At 37.2% G+C, this 18,399-nt stretch overlaps 1 protein-coding gene across 1 annotated transcript in view; it reads right to left on the minus strand.

Moving 5' to 3' along the window:
- ARHGAP20 (Rho GTPase activating protein 20) overlaps positions 1-18,399 on the minus strand; it is a 202,631-nt gene that overhangs the window by 54,045 nt on the left and 130,187 nt on the right. Inside the window, exon 4 of the mRNA XM_068989170.1 lies at positions 4,724-4,873. Within this exon, the coding sequence (XP_068845271.1) occupies positions 4,724-4,873 (150 nt within the window). The remainder of the gene's footprint in view (positions 1-4,723; positions 4,874-18,399) is intronic.

The following is an 18,399-nucleotide window of genomic DNA, read 5'->3' on the forward strand; positions in this document are numbered from 1 at the left end:
TAACTGGGTCCTCTTTCATTTTCTAGTTTCTTGTTAAAATTTTTCACTGTGTTCATCTAATTTTCCCTAATCAAGTTAATATTTTTACTATAAATGCTTTGAATTCTTTGTCTGATAAACAGTTCATTTCATTACATATTTCTCTCAGGTTTTCTCTTACTTCTTCAACTGAAACCAGTTCCTCTGCCTTTTTCATTATGCTTAACATTTTCAGCCTGTGTATTTTGGTGAAACACTTACCTATTACATTCTTGAAATGGTGTACTTAGGTGGGAGCATCCCTACACAGACTGTGTATGCCCAGTGCCATTGGTGGCAGAGCTGGATTTGATGTAGATGAAAGTCAGACGTTTCCTCAGAGTGTGCCAGCAGCAATAGCCTTGGTAGTGGATGTGGCTGGAAATGGACAGGTTAGAGCTGAAGCTACTTGGGAGGCAGGACTTCCTCTCTCCTCAATGGATCTCAAATTGCTACAGCAGAAGCCCTGAGATTCAGGCCTGAGCTGGCTCTGTTCCTGTTAAGCATGTTCCAGAGTGGGGCTGTGCTGATGCAATGGGGGCTCATGTGGGTTCTTGGTTCATGTCAGCCTCAGACAGACATCTGAGCTGTCTCTGATCTGCTGACTGTGCAAGAATCTGCAATTGTTTCCCTTACTCTGCTCATAGGCAGCTGTGGGTCTGAGTCCCCTTTGTCCTCCCTCCTCTGCTGCCTCCACCCTGATGTCCTGTACTGCAGGACAGTCGGGGTCTGTGTGAACTCTCCATATATTGTGGCATGAGCTGTAATGAATCAGGTGTCATCAGAGTTCTGGTCTGCATCTGATGTACTCAAGTAAGCACCAACAATGGCCACTGCTACCCCACCTAAACATCACCTCAGGACCAAGTCACCTTTGGTCAGAACCAAGTTCTGTTCCTAGTCATAGCAGCTCTTGGTCCAGTGGGGAGTTGCAACTGGAGGAAGCAGGGCTTGAGCATTTCTCCACCAGGCCCAAATCATGCACCACTGAGGTGGTCAGGGAAAACGAGCAGCCCCTAAAACAGTCCTCTATTAGCCTTCTCCACTCTGCCTCAGAGGCAAGCCAGCTTATGAGTGTGTATGTGTGTCTCTGTGTGTGAGTGAGTGTGTACATGCATGCAAGCAGAGTCCAGGTTTCCCACAGCATTCTTGTTAGTTCCAGCAGTTCCCCAACCAGCCAAGAGGGCTGGTCTCCCCTGTGTAGGATGCCAGGAGTGGGATGCCCAATCTGTGGTTTGCACTGCTCACTCCCCAGGGCAGGTCTCTGCCCGTGGAATCTCCCTTTTTCTCTGAGGATACTCCTGGTGGCAAGCTCCCAGCCTGATCACTTTTCTTTTCCTCCTGATTACGTGCGGATCTTTCTTACAGCCTTGGCTGTACAGGAGTCTTTCTGCCAGTTTTCAGCGAGAATCATTCCACACGTAGATGTGGAATAATCTACATGGGCGAAGGTAAGTTCCACATCCTCCTACTCTGCCACTTTGATCAATCTTGAGTCTTTAAATACTCTTAAAGATGCTATTCCAGTGATCTCTGAAACAGCCATAATTTCTGATGAGAAAACCACAGTGATGCAAACTGTTGTTCTACTGTATGTAATGTGTTGTTTTTTTTCTGGCTGCTTTCATGATTTTCTCTTATATTTGGTTTATAGCAGTTTGTCTACAAATAAATAGATGAAGCTTTATTCATATTACTCCCATTCACGGTTCACAGAGCTCACTGAATCTGTACATACATGTCTTTCGCTAAATTTGGGAGATTTTCAAATCATTATTTCTAAAATATTTGTTCTGCCGCATTCCTTCTCTCTCCTTTCCAGAATTCCCATTACATGTATATTATATATTTTGGCTTTCCTCCAAGTCTCTGATGCATTTTTGATTAAAAATCTTTTTTCCTCTCTTCCTCAGATTAGATAATCTCTGTTGATATACTTTCAAATTCACTGAGTTATTTCTCTTTCATTTCCATTTTGCAACTAAAGCCACAGAGAGAATTTTTAAAAATTTAAGATATTATAATTTTTAGTTCTAGAATTTTCATTCGGCTTTTGAAAAATATTTTCTATTTCTCTGCTAAGATTTCCTATCTTTTCACTCATTTCAATTGGCTTTTTCTTTTACCTACTGAGCATAGTTGTAAGAGTTGCTTGTAAGTTCTTTTATAGCAATTCCAACTAATAGATCATCTCATGATTGGCTTCTATTTATTACCTTTTTCCTTTCTAGATACTTCATAGATTAAAAAACTTCAGATAATACTCTAGACATTATAAATATCTTATTCTGGAGACTCTGAGTTTTGTTATATTTGCAAAATAATGTTGTTTTAACAGACAACTCATTTTATTCGATTCAAGCTGAAAACCCTACCTCTCCTGTGTTCAGCAGCAACTCAATACAAGTCTTTCAGCCTTAGCTTGAATTCCATGCATATGTGGTTCAGCATTCAGCTGGGCAGAGTCTAAACAGAAAATGTGGCGCTTCCTTTCTCTGTTACTCTTCTTTCTGAGATTTCTTCCCTCAAGTTCTTGCGGCTGTGGCTGACCCAAACTCTGTACTTCAGTGTTTCAGCCCAGAATGCCAGAGTTTTTGTCAGTTTAGATGCCCTGCACCATGATTTAACTGCAGCCTGCCCTAAGGCTAATGCCTTAAAAGCAGGAAACTCATGCAGTGCTGATGCCTTGTTTCAAGTTTCAATTCTTCCCTAAAATTTGCCAACATTTTGTTCACTTTCCAGAACCTTCAGGAGGTTGTTGCTTATATTTTGTTCAGAGTTTACAGTTGTTATCTGTAGAGTGGTCAGTCTGTTAAGACCTCACTCTGCCATACCAGAGTCCGAACTCTTCCACACTACTATTTTTTTTTTAAAGAGTAATATTTGAATTTCAAGATAGGTTTAGATTTTCAGGAAAGTTGCAAAGATAGTACAGAGAATCCCTATATACCTCTCACCCAGTTTTTGTTTCTTCTAATGTTATCCTCTCACATTATCATGGCACATCCATCAAACTAGGAAACCAATATTGGTGCATTACCATTAACTACACTACTGATTTCAGATTTCACCAGTGTTTCCATTAATGTCCTTTTCCTATTTTCTATTGTAGGATACCACGTAGCAGATTCAGATATCATGTCTCCTTAGTGACCTTTACTGTGCCTTTTCATGTTTTGTTTTTTGATTTTTTTTTGATTGTGACAATTTTGAGGCTTACTGGTCAGGTAACTCTATAGAACATTCCTCACTTTGGGCTTATCTGACATTTTTCTTGTGATTAGACTGGGGCTATGGGTATTGGAGACAAATACCACAGAAGCTCCTCAATACACTAACAAAGCATAGATGATGTCCACACGACATCACTAGGGATGCTAACTTAGTCATTCAGTTAAAGTACTATACTTATTGAGGAACTACTTTATAAATTATTCAATATTTTCCCTTCTCCTTAAAAAAGTTTTATGGAAACTCCTTGTTTAAAGAAAAGACATAATGTAGTCTCACCCTTCACTTGAAATCCCTTCCTTTCAGCTGTAAACACCAGGGAGATTAAACAATATGAAATGACAATATTTAGAGAAGCTTGTCATGGAAAAGAAGACACAAGGAGAATGATACAAATGTATGTTTCTTCTAAAAAAATTCTTAAAATCCTGTGGTAGGTCAATAGTGCATAATAGAATTTAATGGCATGCCTTTCCTTTATTAGAAGATAAACAGTTTCAAAAAAATAGTTATTTGGTTTTAAAATGATGCCTGAGGAATTGGATGGTAATGAGGAAGTAGAAAGAAAAATGTGTACTTGAAATAAAAATCAGCTCCTTTAGGTGTAAAACAAATACTGAACATGCCATTGTTCAGTATCATAAGTCTGAGTTTTTGTATGCTCACTCTAAACACAAAAGTGTCAATTTAGCCTGTTCAGATAAGAGCACAAAGATTCTCTCTTCATGCATTCTCCAACTCCATCCCAGCCAAGGAATAGGTCTTAGGAAACTGACTTTCATTCCTTGAATTCATAAATCTGGTTTTGATTGTCACACTTCTGTAGATACCAAGTTAGAACATGACGTGCAGTTAGGAACCACATTATTTCATTACATTAAATTTATTTCTATAATTATAAACTATTTTTAAAGAAAATCTGGGAGTATAAATTGGTTATTCAAGCTTAATTGGAGTGTTTTATAGAATTTGTTTCAGTAAAACATCTGTTTCAGTGGTTTAAAAAGCTAACTTGAAAACTCAATATATAAAACAGTGCCTAAGCATGAGGGAAGGGAATACTGGAGAGGGAGGTCCTAGAACTCTGATTACTCTTCCTCTTCCATGGTGTTAGAGGTGTTTAAGTAGCCCCTTTAAAAAGTCACAGCTCCAACCAAGGTAAATGCTTTCAAGAGTTCTCAATATTTACCATTACCTTTCACATCTTTTAATAAAACACTCTTTGGGAGAAACATGAAGCATATAGGTGTCTTTATTGAGGGTGTGCCAAAAGATGAATTATTGGCTTTAGAATACAAATGAACTTCTCTATAAAATAGAATAGATCAATCAGAATAAAATATTTTTCTTTAAAAAATTATGGGAACAAAACTGAATTATCTTTTTTTCCTCTCCATTCTAGAAATTACATAGCTGTCTGTATTTCACAGTAGCAAACTCATGTGAATAATATAAGACAAGCTATGGTTCTCACCTGAAAGTGGCCACAAAGTTCACTGTGGGCCAGCCCAAGACAAAGGATTTCATGGCATTGGTGTTGCCTTCTCCCACTTCATCCACACAGCTTGCTGTCCACATGTCACTTAATTTTATTTTATTTTTTATCTTAAAGTTATTGTTATATCTAGAAAGAGAAAAACCAGATAGGATTTCTTGTTATTTTGTTTCTTAAATTTTATGAGAACTTCCATACATGTGATAAGAAGACAGTTTTACTAACCATAGGCAAAGAATGTCTTATTCATTGTTTTTACCTTCAGTGAATTGTAACATGTTCGGTTACCTTAGCCTAAAAAGGCCTTTGAAACATATGACATATTGGTCCTGATGCTTGCATTTATGGTAGCAAATAGCCATAAACTGGCAATTTTATTTTCTACATGTTGAGCATTGCATTTGGATTAAAAATCCAATTTTAAACTTATTGCTGTTATAAAAAGTTAATTCATTTATTACTTATAACTTGTTTATTTCCAAAAATATATAAATGTCTGGGTAGAGATTAAACATAAACATTATTTATTAAAATATTTATAAAATTTCTACCTTGTATACACTAAAAATATAACCAGGAATTAGAGAAATTTACAATGCATTTCCAACTGAGTAGCTTGTATGACTTTCTAGTCTTTACAAGCAAAGATTATTTTAAATTTCCTTAAAAAATTTTTTTTTCTTACCACCTCCCTTATATTGTGGCTAAAACTGAAAAAAACTATAGCCTAAAAATAGACCTTAAACTAAACTGGAAAAAAAGAGGCCAGGAAGTAATATTTAAAGTAGAGTTGATATAATTGATATTTATCTCTGGATACCCAGAAAGTGATCTACTTTTAAGCTGGCAATGAAACTGCTTTTTGAATTTCTATCTAATCCTCCTTACAACCCTGGTATTGAAACCATCATTCTCTTGACCTACTTTACAGATTTAATGCTTATAATGGACCTGAGACTTAAACAGTTCGAAGGCACTGGTTAAGGATAAAGAGAATGCCCTAGGAAACCTCAGTACTTTCTATCATTCAGAACCATTTACAGAAACACTAAAAGCTAAAATGAAAATCAAAGATACTTCATATTCCTAAAACTCCTCATGGAATATTTAAAGCTAAAATTCTTCAGTAGAATTTATAAAATGAAACAGGATTTTTTAGGAGCCTTTACATGAATAATAATCTAGATTCAAAGCCTAATCTATATTTCCTGTAAGGCAAACAGTGTAAATATAATAGAAAAGTGCCTTGTGGCATAATGACTTCATTCTTTATTTCAATATTTTCCATCCTATTGCTAAAATCATTAGATTTTTTTTAAGTAAAATCTTACTTTTTCTCTTAAAAATCTTACTTCTTGATGGCAGCTATTTAAGGTAATATAAAATTGAAACTATGAATCTTTTGGGAGGAACAGTGTGTTTTTGTATCTGCCTTTATACATATTGAGGTTTTTTTTTTTTTTAATGCAGGCCTCTCTTTATATTAGAAACATCAGATACCATGTGGGAACTTGTATATCTATTCATCTGGAAAAAAGTCATTCCAATAATGCCTTCCCTAGATCAATAAACTGTCAAGACTGTCTACTTCCTTATATTAATACAAAAAAACAAGGAGCTATCTAAAAGTGTAAACAACACTTTCATTCTAATGGTCAATACTTATTGAGAACTTATCATTTACCAGTAATTGTTAACACATTACATGTATTAGTTTAATCCTCAAACAGTTTTATAGACAAGAAAATGTTGTCACAGGGAGACTAAGTAATTTGCTAAAAGTCCAACAGATTAACTAGCAGAGCTAGAATCTGAACCTGAGCAGGGTTGACTCTTGAGCTTTCTTATGCTCATAACCATTATGTATCTATAAAAAGTCCTACGGACATGGCCATTCTTAAAAAGCACCTGGAGGGGACTGTGTCTCCATGAAGTTTTCTTCTTTATTATCTTAAACCTTCAGTTCAGTTTAGTTGCTCAGTCCTGTTTAACTCTGCAACCCCATGGACTGCAGCAAGCCAGGCTTCTCTGTCTATCACCAACCACCAGAGCTTACTCAAACTCATGCTCATCAAGTCAGTGATGCCACCCAACCATTTCATCCTCTATCATCCCCTTCTCCTCCCACCTTCAATCCTTCCCAGCATCAGGGTCTTTTCCATTGAGTCAGTTCTTTGCATGAGGGGGCCAAAGTATTGGGGTTTCAGCTTCAGCATCAGTCCTTCCAGTGAATATTCAGGACTGGTTTCCTTTAGGTTAGACTGGTTGCATCTCCTTGCTGTCCAAGGGACTCTCAAGACTCTTCTTCAACATCACAGTTCAAAAGCATCAATTCTTTTGCGCTCAGCTTTCTTCAGAGTCCAATTCTCACATCCATACATGACTACTAGAAAATCCATAGCTTTGACTAGATGGACTAGTACTAGTTGGCAAAGTAATGTCTCTGATTTATAACAGGCTGCCTAGGTTGGTCATAGCTTTTCTTCCAAAGAGCAAACGTCTTTTAATTTCATGGCTATAGTCACCATCTGCAGTGATTTTGGAGCGCCCCAAAATAAAGTCTCTCACTGTTTCCACTGTTTCCCCATCTATTTGCCATGAAGTGACTGAACCAGTTGCCATGATCTTAGTTTTCTGAATGTTGAGCTTTACGTCAACTTTTTCACTCTCCTCTTTAACTTTCATCAAGAGGCTCTTTAGTTATTCACTTTCTGCCATAAGGGTGGTATCATCTGCATATCTGAGGTTATTGATATTTCTCCCGGCAATTTTGATTCCAGCTTGTGATTCATCCAGCCCAGCATTTCGTATGATGTACGCTGCATATACGTTAAATAAGCACAGAGACAACATGCAGCCTTGACGTACTCCTTTCCCAATTTTAAACCAGTGTGTTGTTCCATGTCCAGTTCTAACTGTTGCTTCTTGACCTGCATACAGATTTCTCAGGAGGCAGGTAAGGTGGTCTGGCATTCCCATGACTTTAAGAATTTTCCAGTTTGTTGTGATCCACACAGTCAAAGGCTTTGACATAGTCAATAAAGCAGAAGTAGATGTAGATGTTTTTCTGGAACTCTCTTGCTTTTTCGATGATCCAATTGATGTTGACAATTTGATCTCTGATTCTCTTGCCTTTTCTAAATCCAGCTTGAACATCTGGAAGTTCATGGTTCACAAACTGTTGAAGCCTGGCTTGGAGAATTTTGAGCATTACTTTGTTAGTACGTGAGATTAGTGCAATTGTGTGGTACTTTGAACATTCTTTGGCATTGCCTTTCTTTGGGATTGGAATGAAGATTGACTTTTTTCCAATCCTGTGGCCACTGCTGAGTTTTCCAAATTTGATGGCATGTTGAGTGCAGCACTTTCACAGCATCATCTCTTAGGATTTGAAATAGCTCAACCAGAATTCCATCACCTCCACTAACTTTGTTCATAGTGATGATTCCTAAGGCCCACTTGACTTCTCATTCCAGGATGTCTGGCTCTAGATGCATGATCACACCATCATGGTTATCTGGGTCATGAAGATCTTTTTTGTATAGTTCTTCTGTATATTCTTGTCACTCTTCTTAATATCTTCTGCTTCTGTTAGGTCCATACAATTTCTGTCCTTTGTTGTTCCCATCTTTACATGAAATGTTCCCTTGGTATCTCTAATTTTCTTGAAGATATCTCTAATCTTTCCCATTCTATTGTTTTCCTCTATTTCTTTGCATTGATTACTGAGGAAGGCTTTCTTATCTCTCCTTGCTATTCTTTGGAACTCTGCATTCAAATGGGTGTATCTTTCCTTTTCTCCTTTGCCTTTAGTTTCTCTTCTTTTCTCAGTTATTTATAAGGCCTCCTCAGACAACTGTTTTGTCTTTTGCATTTCTTTTTCTTGGGGATGGTCTTGATCACTGCCTCCTGTACAATGCCATGAATCTTTGTCCATAGTTCTTCAGGCAGTCTATCACATCTAATCCCTTGATTCTATTTGTCACTTACACTGTATAATCGTAAGGAATTGGATTTAGGTCAAATCCCTTAGAAGAAATGGAGTAGCCACATAGTCAACAAGAGAGTCCAAAATGCAGTATTTGGATGCAATCTCCAATATGACAGAATGATCTCAGTTCGTTTCCATGGCAAACCATTCAGTATCACAGTAATCCAAGTCTATGTCTCGACCAGTAATGCTGAAGAAGCTGAAGTTGAATGTTTTTATGAAGATCTACAAGAACTTCTAGAACTAACATCCCAAAACGATGTCCTTTTTATTAGGACTGGAATGCAAAGGTAGGAAGTCAAGAGATACCTGGAATAACAGGCAAATTTGGTTTTGGAGTACAAAATGAAGCAGGGCAGAGGCTAAGAGAATTTTGCCAAGAGAAAACACTGGTCATAGCAAACAATTTCTTCCAACAACACAAGAGACAACTCTACACATGGACATAACCAGATGGTTAATACCTGTATCAGATTGACTATAGTCTTTGCAGCCAAAGATGGAGAAGCTCTATACAGTTAGCAAAAACAAGACTGGGAGCTGACTGTGGCTCAGATCATGAACTACTTATTGCCAAACTCAGACTTAAATTGAAGAAAGTAGGGAAAACCACTAGACCATTCAGGTATGACCTAAATCTTAAACCTTACTCTTCTAAATCTCCTTACCTACAAGGCTTTCTGATGGGACTCATTTTTTTTTTTTTTTATGGACTTGGGGGACAAATCTCATGAACATTTATGTCCATAAAGCTGAAGTACTAGTTTAAAAATATTTAAAACTAGCATTTCAATTTATATTAAGATGGAGAGCCTTAGGGTCACAGTGTGTTTCTTCAGATTTTTCACTTTAATTTTTAATAGTATTAGATTATTCCAATAGAAATTTAAAAGTATGAATACTAGATTTCACTCCATTCCAAGATGGAGATGTTCTATTAAATACATTTTGGGGTAGAGAACATGTTATATTCCATGAGTGTCTGATGGTAATCCTTTCAGTAATGAATTAATAATTGGAACTTTTTTTCCTCCGCATCTTTTTGATCTACATAGAATTCATCATTACTTCGATATTTCTTTCAGGAAATAGAATATGAGAATAGTTATGGTTTAAGACAGTATGAAGTAACTATCTCCATTTCCTTGGGTATGCTCAGTTGTGCCTGACTTTTTGTGACCCCATGGACTGTAACCCATCAGGCTTCTCTGTCCATGGACTTCCTGAGGCAAGAATACTGGAGTGAGTTGCCATTTTCTTCTGCAGGGGATCTTCCCAATTCAGGGATCAAACACGTGTCTTTTGTGTCTCCTGCATTGGAAGGTGGATTCTTTATCATTGTGCCACCTGAGAAGCCTTTTTATTTCCTTTTTTGTATATCCAAATAGGTGCTCTAAGGCTATTAACACAGGGGATATATCAGCTTCTTTCTAAATACAGTGATGCTCAAACATTGTTTTAAAAAATGTAAAGACAATTCTATAGGAAAATAAATTTTAATTTACCTTTCTAATGAATATCAAAAGTGGTCCTTAAGGTCACATCTAGCTTTAATATTAATACTTGTTTAATTCAATATGGAAAAGAATGACAATAAACTCAAAAACAATTTTAGGCAAACACTGTCAGCATTCTACATGAAATGGAGTAAATAAAATACCTTAGCCAAAGAAAGACTTTTAAAACATTCTGTATTATTGTACTCACTAAAATCCACTTATTTTGACTAAATAAATATGTGGCAGTTGGCCAACTATTTATCCTCCCTGAGTTTATTTCTATAGTATCAACTTAAGGACTGAAAGCAGTTTCCAAATGGAGCCTGAAGATGAGCTGAGGCAATATTGAACATAAGGTAGTTAGTCTGGTCACTAAGTATATTAAGTACTAAATAACTCAGTTATTTATAACTGAGTAATAAAAGTGATAGGGAGGACATAGGTTTAGTGTATCAGGGGACTATTTCTTGGTCGCTATTTCAGAAAGAATAAATTATCTCTTATTAAGAAGGATCTGTCAGTATATTAAAATGTTTGATACACATATATATATGTATATATCAGCAATTTTCTGAACAACTGTGGTAAAAGTCTTGCAAGATGGCAGATTTTATTTGTTGTTTAATCGCTGAGTCAAGTCCACTTCTTTGCAACCCCATGGACTGCAGCACACCAGAGTTCTTTATCCTCCTCTGTCTCCTGGAGTTTGCTTAAATTTATGCCCATTGAGTCAGTGATCCTATACTGATGTCAGTACTCAACAGTAATGATTATCTCCTCAAATATACATTTTCTCTATGTCAAGGAGAAAGAGTTCATGCCCTCACAAAATTAATTTAGACCACTCATACTCTTTAATATCCCCAACAACTATAGATAGTTATCTCCTCAAATATACGTTTTTTCTATGTCAAGGAGAGAGTTCATGCCCTCACAAAATTAATTTAGACCACTCATACTCTTTAATATCCCCAACTATAGATAGTACTTAAAAATTCAACAATCCCACTTCTGTATATTTATCAAAGAAATGAAATCAGGATCTAGAAGAGATACTAGCACTTTCACGTTCAATTAAGCACTATTTACAATAGGCAAGATGTGGAATAGTATTGTGTACATGTGTAAATGTGTAAATGGCTATGGTTTTTCCAGTGGTCACGTGTGGATGTGAGAGTTGGACTGTGAAGAAAGCTGAGCACTGAAGAATTGATGCTTTTGAACTGTGGTGTTGGAGAAGACTTTTGAGAGTCCTTGGACTGCAAGAGATCCAACCAGTCCATTCTTAAGGAGATCAGCCCTGGGATTTCTTTGGAAGGAATGATGCTAAAGCTGAAACTCCAGTACTTTGGCCACCTCATGCAAAGAGTTGACTCATTGGAAAAGACTCTGATGCTGGGAGGGATTGGGGGCAGGAGGAGAAGGGGACGACCAAGGATGAGATGGCTGGATGGCATCACTGACTCGATGGATGTGAGTTTGAGTGAACTCCGGGAGTTGGTGATGGACAGGGAGGCCTGGCGTGCTGCAATTCATGGGGTCGTAAGGAGTCAGACACGACTGAGCGACTGAACTGAACTGAACTGAACTGCATCCGTGGAATAAATCCCACTTGATCACAATGTAAGATCTTTTCTTTGTACTGTTTAATTCAGTTTCCTAATATTTTGTTAAGGATTTTTGCATGTATATTCATCAAGGATATTGGCCTGTAATTTTCTTTTCTCTTTTTTAGTGTCTCAGTCTAGTTTAGTATCAAGGTAATGGTGGCCTTGGAGAATAAGTTTGGGAGACTGAGGAAGAAAGGAATTAGCTCTTATTTATATGTTTGGTGGAATTTCCCTGTGAAGTCATCTGGTCCTGGACTGTTGTTTGCTAGTAGATTTTTTAAAATTACAAATCCAGTTTCAGTACTAGTAATCAATCTGTTCAAACTGTCTGTTTTCTCTTGATACAGTGTTAGCAGGTTGTATGTTTTTCAACATTTGCGTATTTTTTCTTTGTCTAATTTGTTGGCATACAACTATTCACAGAATTTTTTTTTTTTGTTATCTCTGTGGTATTGTTTGTTATTTCTCTTTCATTTCTTTTTGTGTCCTGTCCCTTTTCTTCTTGATGAGTCTAGCTAACAGTTTATCAATTTTATCTTTTCAAAAAATTAGCTATTTCACTGGTCTCTTTGCGACCCCATGAATTGCAGCATGCCAGGCCTCCCTGTCCATCACCAACTCCCGGAGTTCACTCAGACTCACATCCATCGAGTCAGTGATGCCATCCAGCCATCTCATCCTCTGTCGTTCCATTCTCCTCCTGCCTCCAATCCCTCCCAGCATCAGAGTCTTTCCCAATGAGTCAACTCTTCGCATGAAGTGGCCAAAGTATTGGAGTTTCAGCTTTGGCATCATTCATTTCAAAGAACACCCAGGACTGATCTTGAGAATGGACTGGTTGGATCTCCTTGCAGTCCAAGGGACTCTCAAGAGTCTTCTCCAACACCACAGTTCAAAAGCATCAATTCTTTGGTGCTCAGCTTTCTTCACAGTCCAACTCTCACATCTATACATGACTACTGGAAAAACCATAGCCTTGACTAGATGGATCTTTGTTGGCAAAGTAATGTCTTTGCTTTTCAATATGCTATCTAGGTTGGTCATAACTCGTTCCAAGGAGTAAGCGTCTTTTAATTTCATGGCTGCAATCACCATCTGCAGTGATTTTGGAGCGCAAAACAGGTTAGGTTGTTTATTTGAGATTTTACTTGTTTCCTGAGGAAGGCCTGTATTGATGTTAGCTCCCCATAGAACTCTGTGTGTTAGTCACTCAATCATGTCCAACTCTTTGCAACCCCACGGACTGTGGCCCGCCAGGCTTCTCTGTCCATGGGATTCTCCAAGCAAGAATACTGGAGTGGATTGCTATTCCTTTCTCCAGAGGAACTTCCCAAACCAGGGATCAAATCCTGGACTCCTGCATTGCAGGCAGGTTCTTTACCATTTGATCTACAGGGAAGTTACATACAACTGCTCTGCTGCATATCATAAATTCAGAAGCATTGTTTCCATTTTTATTTGTCTCAAGATACTTTCTGATTTCTTCATCAGCCCACTGGTTTTCTGTAGCACATTGTTTACTCTCCATGTATCTGTGATTTTCCCATTTTTCTTTTTGTAATTGATTTCAAGTTTCATATAGTTGTGATTGGAAGATAGTTGATATAACTTCTCTCCTGTTAAAATCTGTTGACACTTGTATTTTGGCCTAGAATGTCAACTATCCTGGAGAAGGTTTTACATGTACATCAAAAGAATGTGTGTTTTGCTGGTGTTTTGATTGGAGTGTGCTATTGTTCAGTCGCTCAGTCCTGACTCTTTGCAACCTCACGGACTGCAGCACGCCAGGCCTCCCTGTTCATCACCATCTCCTGCAACTTGCTCAAACTCATGTCCATTGAGTTGGTGATGCCATCCAACCATCTTATCCTCTGTTGTTCCCTTCTCCTTCTGCCTTCAATCTTTCTCAGCATCAGGGTCTTTTCTAATGAGTTGGCTTTTTACATTAAGTGGCCAAAGTATTGGCACTTCAGCTTTAGCATCAGTCCTTCCAATGGTTTGATCTCCTCACAGTCCAAGGGACTCTCAAGAGTCTTCTCCAACACCACAGTTCAAAAGCATCAATTCTTCGGCGCTCAACCTTCTTTATGGTCCAACTCTCACATCCACACGACTGCTGGAAAAACCACGGCTTTGACTGTATGGACCTTTGTTGGCAAAGGAATGTCTCAATTTTTAATATGCTATCTAGGTTTGTCATAGCTTTTCTTCCAAGGAGTAAGCATCTTTTAATTTCATGGCTGCAGTCACCATCTGCAGGGATTTTTGAGTGTGCTATAGCTATCTATTAAGCCCACCTGGTATATTATACCATTTAAGACCACTGTTGCCTTAATAATTTTGTCTGAATGATCTATCCTTTGAGGTAAGTGGCGTGTTAATATCTCCAACTATTACTGTAGTATTGTCAGTTTCTCCCTTATGTCTTTTAATAGTTGCCTGATATATTCAGGTGCTCCTGTATTGGGTCCATGTATGTCAATCAGTATAATATCTTCTTGTATTGATCCCTTTATTATAAAATAATGCCTGTCTTTGTCTTTTGTTAAATAGCTTTGTTTTAAAGTTTAGTTTATCTATATGAGTACTGCTATTCCAGCTTTCTTTTTTTTTTTTCCCATTTGCATGAAATATCTCTTTCTATCCCCTCACTTTCAGGCTATTTGTGTCATTAGCTCTGAAGTGAGTCTCATGTAGGTTCATATAGATGGATCTTGGATTTTTAATCCCATCAGTCAGTCTACTTTTCTGATGTATTTTTTACAATCACATTTAACATCATTATTGAGAGGCAGGTACTCTTACTGCCTTTTTGTTACTTGTTTTCTGGTTGTTTTGTAGTTTGCTATTCCTTTTTTTCTTCTGTTCACTATTTTTCCTGTGGTGTGATGACTTTCTTCAGTGGAATGTTTGTATTACTTTTTTTGTTTTTAGTGTTTATTTATCTATTGTAGGTGTTTGGTTTGTGATTACCATGGGGCTCATATACTGCCTTGTACCTACTTATTTTATTTTTTTTAATTTATTTTAATTGGAGGCTAATTACTTTACAATATTGTATTGGTTTTGCCATATTTTGACATGAATCCACCACGGGTGTACACGTGTTCCCCATCCTCAACCCCCCTCCCACCTCCCTCCCTATACCATCCCTCTGGGTTATTGCAGTGCACCAGCCCCGAGTATCCTGTATCATGCATCAAACCTGGACTGGCAATTCGTTTCACCTATGATATTATACATGTTTCAATGCCATTCTCCCAAATCATCCCACCCTTGCCCTCTCCCACAGAGTCCAAAAGACTGTTCTATACATCTGTGTCTCTTTTGCTGTCTTGCATACAGGGTTATCATTACCATCTTTCTAAATTCCATATATATGCGTTAGTATACTGTATTGGTGTTTTTCTTTCTGGCTTACTTCACTCTGTATAATCAGCTCCAGTTTCATCCACCTCATTAGAACGGATTCAGATGTATTCTTTTTAATGGTTAACACTCCCCTGTCTATATGTACCACAGCTTTCTTATCCATTCATCTGCTGATGGACATCTAGGTTGCTTCCATGTGCTGGCTATTATAAACAGTGCTGTGATGAACACTGGGTTACACGTGTTTCTTTCAGTTCTGGTTTCCTCAGTGTATATGCCCAGCAGTGGGATTGCTGCAATGTATGGCAGTTCTATTTCCAGTTTTTTAAGGAATCTCCACACTGTGTTCTCCATAGTGGCTGTACTAGTTTGCATTCCCACCAACAGTGTAAGAGGGTTCCCTTTTCTCCACACCCTCTCCAGCATTTATTGCTTGTAGACTTTTGGATAGCAGCCATTCTGACTGGCGTGAAATGGTACCTCACTGTGGCTTTGATTTGCATTTCTCTGATAATGAGTGATGTTGAGCATCTTTTCATGTGTGTGTTAGCCATCTGTATGTTTTCTTTGGAGAAATGTCTGTTTATTTCTTTGGCCCATTTTTTTGATTGGGTTGTTTATTTTTCTGGAATTGAGGTGCAGGAGTTGTTTGTATATTTTTGAGATTAATTCATTGTCAGTTGCTTCATTTGCTATTATTTTCTCCCATTCAGAAGGCTGTCTTTTCACCTTGCTTATAGTTTCCTTTGTTGTGCAAAAGGTTTTAATTTTAATTAGGTCCCATTTGTTTATTTTTGCTTTTATTTCCAGTATTCTGGGAGGTGGGTCTTAGAGGATCCTGCTGTGATGTATGTCAGAGAGTGTTTTGCCTATGTTCTCCTCTAGGAGTTTTATAGTTTCTGGTCTTACATTTAGATCTTTAATCCATTTTGAGTTTATTTTTGTGTATCGTGTTAGAAAGTGTTCTAGTTTCATTCTTTTACAAGTGGTTGACCAGTTTTCCCAGCACCACTTGTTAAAGAGATTGTTTTTTCTCCATTGTATATTCTTGCCTCCTTTGTCAAAGATAAGGTGTCCATAGGTGCGTGGATTTATCTCCGGGCTTTTTATTTTGTTCCATTGATCTGTATTTCTGTCTTTGTGCCAGTACCATACTGTCTTGATGACTGTGGCTTTGTAGTAGAGCCTGAAGTCAGGCAGGTTGATTCCTCCAGTTCCATTCTTCTTTCTCAAGATTGGTTTGGCTATTCAAGGTTTTTTCTATTTCCATACAACTTGTGAAATTATTTGTTCTAGTTCTCCAAAAACTACCGTTGGCAGCTTCATAGGGATTACACTGAATCTATAGATTGCTTTGGGTAGTATACTCATTTTCACCATATTGATTCTTCTGAACCATGAACACAGTATATTTCTCCATCTATTAGTGTCCTCTTAGATTTCTTTCACCAGTGTTTTATAGTTTTCTATATATAGGTCTTTTGTTTCTTTAGGTGATATATTCCTAAGTATTTTATTATTTTTGTTGCAATGGTGAATGGAATTGTTTCCTTAATTTCTTTCTATTTTCTCACTATTAGTGTATAGGAATGCAAGGGATTTCTGTGTGTTGATTTTATATCCTGCAACTTACTATATTCATTGATTAGCTCTAGTAATTTTCTGATGGAGTCTTTAGGGTTTTCCATGTAGAGAATCGTGTCATCTGCAAACAGTGAGAGTTTTACTTCTTCTTTTCCAATTTGGATTCCTTTTATTTCTTTTTCTGCTCTGATTGCTGTGGCCAAAACTTCCAAAACTATGTTGAATAGTCGTGGTGAGTAGCCACCCTTGTCTTGTTCCTGACTTTAGGGGAAATGCTTTCAATTTTTTACATTGAGGATAATGTTTGCTGTGGGTTTGTCATACATAGGTTTTATTATGTTGAGGTATGTTCCTTCTATTCCTGCTATCTGGAGAGTTTTTATCATAAATGGATGTTGAATTTTGTCAAAGGCTTTCTCTGCATCTATTGAGATAATCATATGGCTTTCATTTTTCAATTTGTTAATGTAGTATATTACATTTGATTGATTTATGGATATTGAAGAATCCTTGCATCCCTGGGATAAAGCCCATTTAGTCATGATGTATGATCTTTTTAATGTGTCATTGGATTCTGATTGCTAGAATTTTGTTAAGTATTTTTCCATCTATGTTCATCAGTGATATTGGCCTGTAGTTTTCTTTTTTTGTGGCATCTTTGTCAGGTTTTGGTATTAAGGTGATGGTAGCCTCATAGAATGAGTTTGGAAGTTTACCTTCCTCTGCAATTTTCTGGAAGAGTTTGAGTAGGATAGGTGTTAGCTCTTCTTGAAATTTTTGGTAGAATTCAGCTGTGAAGCCGTCTGGACCTGGGCTTTTGTTTGCTGGAAGATTTCTGATTACAGTTTCAATGTCCGTGCTTGTGATGGGTCTGTTAAGATTTTCTATTTCTTCCTGGCTCAGTTTTGGAAAGTTGTACTTTTCTAAGAATTTGTCCATTTCTTCCAAGTTGTCCATTTTATTGGCATATAATTGCTGATAGTAGTCTCTTATGATCCTTTGTATTTGTGTTGTCTGTTGTGATCTCTCCATTTTCATTTCTAATTTTATAAATTTGATTTTCTCCCTTTGTTTCTTGATGAGTCTGGCTAATGGTTTGTCCATTTTATTTATCCTCTCAAAGAACCAGCTTTTGGCTTTGTTGATTTTTGCTATGATCTCTTTTGTTTCTTTTGCATTTATTTCTGCCCTAAGTTTTAAGATTTCTTTCCTTCTACTAACCCTGGGGTTCTTCATTTCTTTCTTTTCTAATTGCTTTAGGTGTATAGTTAGGTTATTTGATTTTTTTCTTGTTTCTTGAGGTATGCCTGTATTGCTATGAACCTTCCCCTTAGCACTGCTTTTACAGTGTCCCACAGGTTTTGGGTTGTTATGTTTTCATGTTTATTCGTTTCTGTGCATGTTTTGGTTTCTTTTTTGATTTCTTCTGTGATTTGTTGGTTATTCAGCAGTGTGTTGTTCATCCTCCATATGTTGGAATTTTTAATAGTTTTTCTCCTGTAATTGAGATCTAATCTTACTGCATTGTGGTCTGAAAAGATGCTTGGAATGATTTCAATTTTTTTGAATTTACCAAGGCTAGCTTTACGGCCCAGGATG

Source organism: Capricornis sumatraensis, chromosome 16 (genome assembly GCF_032405125.1).
Source record: "Capricornis sumatraensis isolate serow.1 chromosome 16, serow.2, whole genome shotgun sequence".
NCBI lineage: Eukaryota > Metazoa > Chordata > Mammalia > Artiodactyla > Bovidae > Capricornis > Capricornis sumatraensis.